Here is a 10,506-nt window from a genome sequence, read left to right on the forward strand (position 1 = left end):
TAAATTTACATTACTAAAAATCACCAAATACTATACTAAACACAACAATTTATAACATAATCCTAAATTACTAATAAATTAATTTTAAAATAATTACAAACACAACAATTTATAACATAATCCTAAATTACTAACAAATTAATTTTAAAATAATTATAAAAACAAAAAAATTGCATTCATACAAAATATTAACCCAAAACCATAAACACTAAATATAAACAATTTATAAATAATAATTAATAACAAAATAAATTTCACAACATCTTAATTGAACTCTTTAAATTATAAACAAAATTATTTACTAAAATAATACATTACCTTTTTTCTTTTTTTCTTCTTCTTCTTTTCTTCTCCTTTCTCTCCTTTCTTTCTCTCTGCTGGTGCTTGAACTTGGGGGACCATGCTTATAAGGTCCCCTATTTAAAAATTTGTTTCCCTTGTGAAGGGACTAAACATTGCCAAGGCAGTCTATCAGTCCGGGGCAGAGGGCCGTAGGCGGGGGGCCTGTTAGGTGTGATCAGTGGCGCCTATCTGACAGGCGCGACCGGTCTCAGATATTTTTAACCCATAATTTGACTCATTGACTGTATTTTGACCTGTATATATATATTTAAATATTTTTTTAAAATAATAATATTTTATTTAAAGTAAAAAAATATTTTAATATAAAAAAGTGGTTGCGCCTGTCAGATAGGCGCGACCTAAAAAAAATTATTTTCATATATGATCCAGCTGACAACCTATTTCAATATTTAATTTTTTTTAATTATTTAGGTAAATTAACCTCAAATTACTAAATTCACATTTTAAAATAAAAAGTTGTGATAATTATATATTTAAAATAATTATAATTTAATAGAAGTTGTAATAACTATTACACATTTAAAAATATTATAATTTAATTTATAATTATTAATTAATAATGTTGTGTTAATTTTAAAATAGAGTTATTACTTAAAAAACTCTAAGCATAAAAGGTAAGAAAAATTAGGATAATTATAATTCAAATTACGATTATTAAGTAAAAGATCGATGTAAAAGTTCGATAATTTTATTAATGTAAAATAAATTTATCACTTGAATAGAATTTCAAATATCTTAATTATTACTTATTTAAAATATTAGAGTAATTATTTTAATAAGTATTGTTTAAATAATGTTTTTATTTTAATCATAAAAGTAAAATTATATTATATGTTAAAAATACTTTAATTATAATTTGAAAATTTTCATTATAATATTTAAATTTATATATTTTAATTATATTTTAATAATTTAAATAATAAATATTATTTTACATTAATTATTACAATTAAAATATAATATTTTAAAAATAAATTAAATATTAAATACAGAAGCTAGTGAAAACAAGATTTAGCTGCAACTTTTTGACCTTGACTGATATTTCCTGATTTAAAAAAAAACTTATTAAATAGTGTTGGTTGAATTACACTTTGTAATTCGTATATTTGTTATAAATATATTATATTTGTTGAAAAAATAATAATTACATTTATATTTTGAGTTTATATAAATATTAAAATATTTATTTATTCAAATTGCTAAAGAAAATCAGACTCCTCTCTTATTGTCTGGTTGTTTGAGAAAACCATAAAATCCCCCTTTTTATCCTCCTCCTTTGGCCTTTAGAACACCAAATCTAACCTGGGTATTTTGGTTTACCATGTTCTTTATAAGGTTTTGAATCAATTTCCCCTTCTGGGTCACCTTCAATTCTTGTCAAAGTTCCAATTTTCATCATCTGGGTACTCTTAGATCTCCCTTTAAAAATTTGGGTTCCTTTCTTTTTTTATTTTTTATTACCCTCAAATTTTCAATGTCACAAGGCTTTTCAATTGAGCTTTACTTTGACCCAGCTCTTGAAAACCAAGTCTTGAAAGCATGGAATGTTTTGGCTCGTCGGCAAATCAGCACTCAGTTAATTGAAATTGAGTCGAGGCCTCACATTACACTTTTCTCAAGCCCTTTCCTTGACCCTGCCAGGCTTGAATCTGTTGTAAAGTCCTTTGTTTCAAAGCAGGAGCCTTTACCTCTATCTTTTTCTTCATTTGGGACTTTCCCAAATGAAAAGAATCATCTTTTCCTTGCACCAGCTCCAACAATGGCCCTCCTACAGTTCCAGGCTCAGTTATGTGAGGCAATTAAAAAGGAAGGGATTGAAATTGGGGAAGAGTTCAAAGCTGACGCTTGGATTCCCTATTGTGCTGTAGCTCAACAAGTGCCAAAAACAAGAATGGCTGAGGCATTTTGTGTGGTAAGAGAGTTGAAGTTGCCTGTTTCTGGGTATGCAATGGATATTGGATTGGTGGAGTTTTCACCTGTTCGTGAACATTTCTCATTTGGACTTGGGAATGCTGTTGAGCCATGAGATTTCAAGGGGTCATTATGACAGAGTTAGTTCTTGCTTCTTTTTTTGGTTACAATTTCAAAATATGTTTACATATGTGTTGTTAAAGTAGGTTAATCATCAATGATGGATTCTTTATTGTCACTTGCTTTATAGGTTACTCATTTATAATGTCTTTTCGCTGGGTGTATGTTTTAGCACTAAATAATCAGATTCTCCATTGAATTGGGATAAAAGGGGATTGGCCCGAACTTGTTATAGATCTTTTATCTCTGTCTAGGTGTCTAGATAACTAGTAAAAACTGTAAAGAATATCATGAGCTTTTAGTTGTTACTGTTGACATTGATGAAATATATTTAACCATGATATGGCCAGATTCTGCATTGGATAGGGAGAAAGTATAGTTATTTCAAGCCTTTTATTGGTCTCCTATCTTGGTTTGGATGTCTGGAAACATGTAATATACATATTGAGTTCACCGAACATTATAATTCGGATTTCAGATGTTATAAAGAGCAGATTGCGAAGTTTTCGTCCAAGTAGTAGCTTTTTAGTTGCTACAATTGCCAGTAATTTCATGTTTGTTAGTTTTGACATTCTCAAATAAGCAAATGGAATTTGATTGTTACTTAGTGTAGTTTTGCCAGTATTTAATCAATCTTTAAATACTAGGATTCATTGGTCCTTGGATTAGATAACGTGGAAACGCTTAATTAGACAATAATTTGTCAACATGATCATTGTTATCTTTTATGTGCAATTGAAATAAAAGTCCCATCTTAATTGGCTTGGGGTGCTTAAGAGTTTCTGTTTTGATGTTTAGCATTATGAATTGATGATTTGACAAAGTTGCATCAAGTGTACTGATTTTTGCGTCTTAGTTTAGAATTCTAATCTTTAGAAAATTGCCCACATCTATATATCTTTTGCCATTCATACATTTTAGTAGTTCATTAGTCTATGTCATCACTGTGTCCTTTGTCAGCTATAATGTCCTTATTCATAAATCCTTTTATTTGGCCAGGCAAAGAAGATAAACCCAAACCGAAGATAAATCTTTTCTTACAAAATTTGTTGCGGGATTTGCTAGTCTTGTTCACTATTTGTTAAATTTAGTTTAGTGCAGAGTATAACTTCTGATGTAGAGTCGTGATGGTATGTCTAGTTGGCTACATACACATTGCTGGATCCCGAACCATGCATTTCTCACCCCGATTGCTGCAGCTAACACGCTTTCAATGGAAATGCATTCAAATCATATGGAAGTGACTTACAGAGCGATACAATTTGCTATAGATAGGTTGTGTTATTCGTAGATATTTGAGTTCCATTCCTTCTTGAAAGTGTTGATAGGCGAGAGAATCATCTTTCACATTTACACTTAACCTGACTTTCATTACCAGATTTTGATATTGTTTTGTTTATGTTTTTGCATTCCACGATTTGATGAAAGCCAATAATTGTGTTGCTTTTCATTATGACCCTTGAATATTTTTGCTAAATCGATTCTTTTCTGGCATAATCCTGGATTGGGACCATCTTAATAGTGATTTTCAAGTTCCTTGCTTGTTTTGTGTTGTCTTTTAGTTGGATGAATGCCCCCACCATGTTTGCACCCAAGTTGCCAGAGTTTCTTTTGTCATTGTTACACTATCATTTCCAGGTTCCAGCTAATTGCAGATCTTAACAAGAAATCCAGTTTGATTTTTTCTTTTTGGTACGAAGGAGACTCAAATTTCGGACCTGCTGTATCACCTTTTAAGGAATATTACATGAACCAACTGAGATAAGTTTGGAGTTCATAGTTGATGATGATATGTTAGACTTGGCCGGTATTTCAAGATCTCATATTTTCTTATTCTCTCTTTACCATTGGATCGCAACACAATGGAGAAGCAGGAAAAAAATTTGTGTTAGTTTGGGTATATTTGCAAAATGTCAAACTTGATCAAGTGGGAGAAGTGCCACTTTTGTTTGAAGTTGGATAGTTTTTGAGAGTTGAATGTTGCTTTTTGTTATAATTAAGAGACAAAATACAGTTGGCAAAGAGCAATAGTTAGTATGCATTTATAATTTTCATTTTACAGCAGAGTAAACTATGCACTTATAAGGTTGAATTCAATAAATAAATAACTTAAAAGTTGATTTTGGTGAATTATTTTTTAAAAGAAAAATAGAAATTGAATATTCTCTAATTAAGTCCAGTATTTAGAGTCATCAAGTTTTCAAAAACATAATTCATTCCAACTCTGAGCTTCACATAGATGGAGTTTGCTCCACTTGATTTCTCCTAAAAATGAAAAAATAGCTCAGTATTAATCATCTTTTTATTAGCCCATGCAGATCTAATGATATTTGGTATCAAATTACAATGAAAATACATGGAATTAATTTCTTGTGTTAACAAGAATAAAAAAATGGAGATCAAATTATTATGATGTAAATATAATTATGTATGGTATATGATCCCTAACTAATTTGGATCTAACACCCCCCTTCACTAAGAAACAAATGAAGCTTCTCTTCTCAGAACCGCCATCATAAAATCATTCCATACATCAACAGGACCTGGCAAGCACCAATGAACACAGTCATTATAGCCCTTCATCCATTTGTTTCCCCAGAACTCATTAGGGTGACCATCTGGTCTCATCAGCATTGCCCTCGTAATGTCCAATGCCCCGAACCTTCTCCCGACCTTAGCGCCTTTGATGTTCGCCTTTTCAATCTCTTCCATTTGCATGCTCCTCAGCTCCCATTCAGTGGTGCCCAAGTTTATCTCTGATTCTCCCAAAGGGCTTGTCCTGTTACACCTTCCCCCAGTGTTCCATGCCCCATCCTCAAAATGCGCCGGCGAAAATGTCCGGACTAAGGTGACCCTCACTTTGCAGGTCTTGCAGTTGTTGATGTGGTTCAAAGCAGATCGAAATGCCAACTTCAGGGGGAATCCAACACCGTAATCCTTCACATTCGGGGTATTGCAGTATACACATCCAACAATGCCAGTGCTATTATGGACGAAAATGGGTCGAAAGAACCAATGTGCAGCTGAGATTATGACATAGTCTAGAAGAGGAAGATCTTTGCTCCATTCTTCATCAATTTTGTGTAGGTGTAAATTAAAATTGCCTGATAGTGAACCATTCACCATTCTTTCTTCAGCAGATACAAGGTATCTGGACCAAAGGATCATAAGAGTGAAATCATGTTTAGGAAAATACCATATCCGTTTTCTATCTTCTGAATCTTTGTACTCATCTTTGGGGGTTTCAACCTGCAAAACATTTTGACCTTCATATTATCTAAAGTCTAAACATGCCAAAGTCAACCTTAATCTAGTTGGCCCTAAACTCACATCCAAGACTTAAATTAAGGGACCTTAATTAGTCTACTAGGAATGCTGAAAATCAAGAATGATGCAGAATTTGTAAAGAGGAGTTGCATGTGAAAAACAGTGTATCTTTCATTCCATAATGCAAAACTCCAAATTAATTAAATTTCTGAATCACTCTGACTTGGTCTTTCAAAAAACACTGGTTTTTCAGGCATTTAACAAGGATGCTTCATCTTCCATAATTCTAGCTTCAAATTCTGTGGACGCCCGTCCATTTCGCCACTTTTATTGACCTCTGTCTCACCCAAATCCATAACATTTCAGGGAATTCTTGAATTCAGTAATTTATCAAAAACTAGATATTATCAAACCTATTTTCACTACACATTCGAGACAATTACAGCTACGAAAAAATCAATGTCGAATTTCAGACAAGAATATTGACAGAAACTAGGTGGGCCAACTTTTGGATATTAAACTCCATGGACAAAGATATCAAAATAAGACGATGTTTAAACAGTGCCCGAGAATTGGAAGTTGTTTAAAAATAATAATAATGATGATGATGATACAACTAACCTTTGAGAGGAGACAAAGTAGAGATTCCATGTGATTCCTAGCAACAGAGTCACCAACGAATCCAAGTGTCTTCCCTTTAACAAAATCCAGGAATGCCTTGGGATCAAACCTTGGAAGATTACATTGGTCAGGTTTCCATCTCCAGTTCAGAAAATCTCTGTCACTTCTTCCATGGTGGAAACAGTTCTTTGAATCGGGAATTGTAGTGCAACTTGAGTTGGTATATAGAGAACCACGAAGGTCCGGTATCCAATGACCCTTTGACAAATCACATTTCGAAATCCCATCATCATAACCTATTAAAACAATATCAGAGCCGTACGGAATTTTACATGATGAAAACTAAAAAAAAAAAAAAGAGGATGGAAAAAAATTATGGGTTTACCTTGAAGGGGAGGATGAAAAATTCTGGGTTTGCCTTTACGGGGAAGATTAGGAGGTGGTTTGATGAGTGGAAGCCTTAGATTACGGGAAAGGGCCTGGTTGGAGATGGGAGTTAAAGGGGTTGTAGAATAAAGGATGAAGAGTATGAATATGACGGTTAAAAGAAGAAAAGACATGAAAAATGGAGGAAGCCTCCCCTTGTTTAGACATCTCTCTTTGAAAAAGTAAAAATAATATGAAGATGAAGATGAAGATGAAGATGAATACTTCATTGTCTTTTCTTTCTTCATGTAAACAACCAATTTAATATAAGATACAAAGGGCTTTTTGAAGATTTTCTGAATTGAAAGAAAATGACTTTTTTTCCTTTCAAAATAACAATGAGGAAGCAACCAAGATTCTACGTTAATTTAAATTAATTCCTTTCCTTATTAACTCTTTTATTATTTTTGTAATAATGAAATGGATGCTTCTTCTTTGGGCATATGTTAAAGAAATTACGAAAATATTATTTCATAATTAAAATAAATACATAATGAGATTTTATCGTGCGTCATTTAGATTATTAAAATTTTAAATTTATCGTACATATTTTATATATATATATTTTATGATTAATTAATTTCAAACTATTCATTATATGTTATTTTTTATTTTAAATCTCTAATTTCATACATATGTACATGAGATGGGAATTTGTGGAATGATATTAAAAAAATAAATGAAGAATGTGTATAACATGTAATGTAGTGATAGGAGGGTCAAAAAGAAAATAGGTATTGACGTAATAGGAAAAGGAGAGGCATCGGAGGGAAAGCGTGTCAGCATGTGAATTTCGTTTTGTGGGTCTTCAATGTTAAACCTGATTACCCGGCGCCAATCCCCTACAAGATTTTCGACCAATATTACCATATAATACGCTAATTAATTTCTATGTTTGTTTTTATGAGTTAAATGTTACATCTGTAATATTCAAATTCTACATATCCACGAGTTTAAGAAATTTAAAAGATTTTTGTATAAATCTCTAAACTTGAACAAATTTTAACAAATACTATAGTCGTACTGTATAAAAATTATCTTTTGATTTAATTCAATCGTGAAGAAGGAGACATAAGATATTTTTTAAGAAAGTCGCCATTTGATCTAGTTCTACTAAAGAAAGGAGGTCCAAACTTGTTTCAAGAATAAGTCATCACAATTCACATCCTCGAGATCAAGTCTAGACGATCCTTAGATCAAAACTAAACCAGATAGTCCAGAGATTGTAATTTTCTTTTGGTAATCTACAATATTACAAATTTTGATAAACTTCAAAATGTATTAAATTTATAAACATCTATTCTCGATTTGAAAGCAGAACACATGGTGTCTCGCATACCCTTATAATATGATCAAGTTTATACATAAATATAACTCATATGGCATAAACATGCGAACATGAATATTTATTTTCTTGAAAATGCTTTAGTCCTGATCGAAGAATGACCCTATAATTACCAAACGAAATGTGAGTTGTCATGGGATTAAGTGTAGACATGATGGCCATTAGCAGCATGTTCGTTGACAACAAGTTTGGCATCAACATCCTTACTGAAGTCCACATTCATTAGTCTTAATAATCTACAGAAATTTCGTTAAACCGGAATTATGTAGCTTTAACTACAACCATAACGAGCAAATGATGGAGGGACAACTCATTTATGCACTCGGTAAGATTGGTTGGGTTAGAAAAATCGATTGAGAAAATAGTAAATATTGTAGAAGTTTAAAAAAAATTTAAAGTGAGTTTTGTAGTATTTATAGTAATAAATTCTTAATTGAATTATTACATGTGCTTTGAGCTAGTTCATTTAAATTATTTCTTGACTTTTTATCAAATAATCTTCTTTATTATCCTTGACTTCGACTTGCTTTGAGTGTGACCTCAAACAACACGAGCCGAATGCACATAATAATAATAATAATAATAATAATAATAAAAGGTGTGAAAATTATCTCTCTATTTAATATCATTTTACTAATAATTTAATCTAATTTTTTCTGTAGAAAATAAAGAATAATGGGTTTTGTCAGTTTTTCTAAGAAAGTCCAAAAGACGTTGTACCCATCATGTGCAAATCATATTTTAGAAATGTAGATACCATAAAAGATGTGACAAGTGCACTTTTTTTTGTTCATAGAAAAGTGCACTTTGTTGGTAGGCTATATATTTATTTGCGATTTCCAATCGTGTGCTGTGTTTGGGGTTTAAGAAATAAAGTTAATTTTGGTTTTTAAGATATAATGATTTTTTTATGTTTTAATTTTATAAAAAAATATTTTTTTCATTTATTTTTATTTTTAGTTCTTAAATTTGTAATTTTCATTAAATCACTCCTAAATGGATAAAAAGTTAATGTTTGTTAACTTTGTTGACGTAGTATCTGAGTGGATTGTCACGTAAATGACACATCAACATTTAATTAATTTTTTAATTTTAAAAATATTTAAGAATATTTTTATATATATTTTAATAATTTTATTGATTTTATTTTTAACAATAATTTTTATAATTTTTATAATTTAAAAATTAATTAAATGTTGACATGTCATAGACATGTATGCAACGTTAACAAAATTAAAAATGTTAACTTTTCATTCATTTTGAGGTGATTTGAAAAAAAATACAAGTTTAAGGACTAAAATGATGAAAAATTAAATAAATGGCTAAAATATATATTTTTTGTAAAATTAGAGGATGAAATAAGTTATTATGTTTTTGCTAATTTAAAACATTGAATGAAATATATATGATTGAACATTTTAAAATCATTTTAGAAAATGAAAACAAAAATTTAAAAGAAAAAATTAAGAATTGTTTTCATTATTTTTGTTACATATGTTAAAATTGAAAAAAAATTTAATTTTAAATAAATTGACTCTAGTTCAAATTTATATAAAAGTAAGAATATTCTTCTTCTTCTTTTAAGAATGGTTCCATTCCATATAAATGTAGAATTTTTTTTAATGTTAGGCATAATGATTTATTTATTTAACCTCTAATTTTATAAAAAATGTCATTTTAGACCTCCATTTAATTATTCATCCAATTTAAACCTTTAACTTGTATTTTAAAAATGCCATGGTTTTTTTAATAGGCATCTTATTATTTTTCATAGATTGGAGAAAGAAGAGGACCCGGTACAAGTTCCTCTTATTCATGCTATTTTTTTGGTGCAAGTCCATAATTTTCCATTGGGTTTCATGTCAGAAGGGATGGTACAACAATTTAGAAACTTTATTGGACAATTTTTAGAATATGATGTTGCTTCAATGACAAAGAGGGTGAGGAAATTCATGCTTTAAAAGGTGCGGCTGGATGTCCGTCTCCTATTGAAGAGGAAGAAGCGCGTTGTTTTTTAGCAGAATAAGTCCACATATGCGCTATTTCAATATGAAAAGATAACTTTATTTTGTTTCTTATGTGGTAGATTAGGTAATAGAGAAGGCTTTTGCCCAGTACAATTAACTCTAGGATCTCATGAGATGGTGTTTGGTTGGGATATTTCGTTGACAGCTCCACCAATGAGGGCGGTGCCGACTACTAATAGATGGTTGAGGGATGACTCTGCTGATGGAAGTAGAATAGGGATGGATTTGGATGGGGGAAATGAGGGAGGAATTTTGGGGATATCCAAACTAGTCATCCTTATCAAATAAGAAGAATAGGTTTGAAGGGTTATCTAAATAAGGTAGTTAGAAACGTCGATCAAACAAGAAGAGAAATGGGAAGTAGGCTAGGACATGGGTTAGGCTCTGATGAGACAAAGGGAGTGGATCCGGAGATGAAATATAGGC

General features: G+C 30.9%; 2 protein-coding genes across 4 annotated transcripts; one reads left to right on the plus strand and one right to left on the minus strand.

The window, feature by feature from the left end:
• The first annotated feature begins 1,557 nt into the window (after positions 1 to 1,557).
• LOC105779981 (hypothetical protein) lies at positions 1,558 to 4,435 on the plus strand. 3 transcript variants are annotated; one of them, XM_012604022.2, is made up of 2 exons: positions 1,558 to 2,414; positions 3,957 to 4,435. In XM_012604022.2, the coding sequence occupies exon 1, from the start codon at positions 1,838 to 1,840 to the stop codon at positions 2,387 to 2,389; it is 552 nt and encodes a 183-aa protein (XP_012459476.1). In that variant the 5' UTR covers positions 1,558 to 1,837; the 3' UTR covers positions 2,390 to 2,414; positions 3,957 to 4,435. The 3 variants fall into 3 exon arrangements, with proteins under 3 accessions (XP_012459476.1, XP_012459477.1, XP_012459474.1); XM_012604023.2 differs by having other exon boundaries at positions 4,033 to 4,435; XM_012604020.2 differs by lacking the exon at positions 3,957 to 4,435 and adding an exon at positions 3,394 to 3,936.
• Positions 4,436 to 4,865: 430 nt separating this feature from the next.
• Positions 4,866 to 7,013, minus strand: LOC105779978 (xyloglucan O-acetyltransferase 4). Its single transcript, XM_012604017.2, has 3 exons — positions 6,668 to 7,013; positions 6,283 to 6,578; positions 4,866 to 5,643 (listed from the first exon to the last, which is right to left on the minus strand). The coding sequence occupies exons 1-3, from the start codon at positions 6,954 to 6,956 to the stop codon at positions 4,870 to 4,872; spliced, it is 1,359 nt and encodes a 452-aa protein (XP_012459471.1). The 5' UTR covers positions 6,957 to 7,013; the 3' UTR covers positions 4,866 to 4,869.
• Positions 7,014 to 10,506: the final 3,493 nt, after the last annotated feature.

The sequence above is a fragment of the Gossypium raimondii genome, chromosome 4 (genome assembly GCF_025698545.1).
Source record: "Gossypium raimondii isolate GPD5lz chromosome 4, ASM2569854v1, whole genome shotgun sequence".
Lineage (NCBI taxonomy): Eukaryota > Viridiplantae > Streptophyta > Magnoliopsida > Malvales > Malvaceae > Gossypium > Gossypium raimondii.

Bases quoted from the DNA above. Each gene is read 5' to 3' on its own strand.
- LOC105779978 (XM_012604017.2), bottom strand. From the start codon at position 6,956: ATGAAGAAAGAAAAGACAATGAAGTATTCATCTTCATCTTCATCTTCA. The intron at 6,579-6,667 runs GTAAACCCATAA...TTGTTTTAATAG, and splicing joins TTTTCATCCTCCCCTTCAAG to GTTATGATGATGGGATTTCG. The intron at 5,644-6,282 runs GTTAGTTGTATC...AATGTTTTGCAG, and splicing joins TACTTTGTCTCCTCTCAAAG to GTTGAAACCCCCAAAGATGA.
- LOC105779981 (XM_012604022.2), top strand. From the start codon at position 1,838: ATGTCACAAGGCTTTTCAATTGAGCTTTACTTTGACCCAGCTCTTGAA.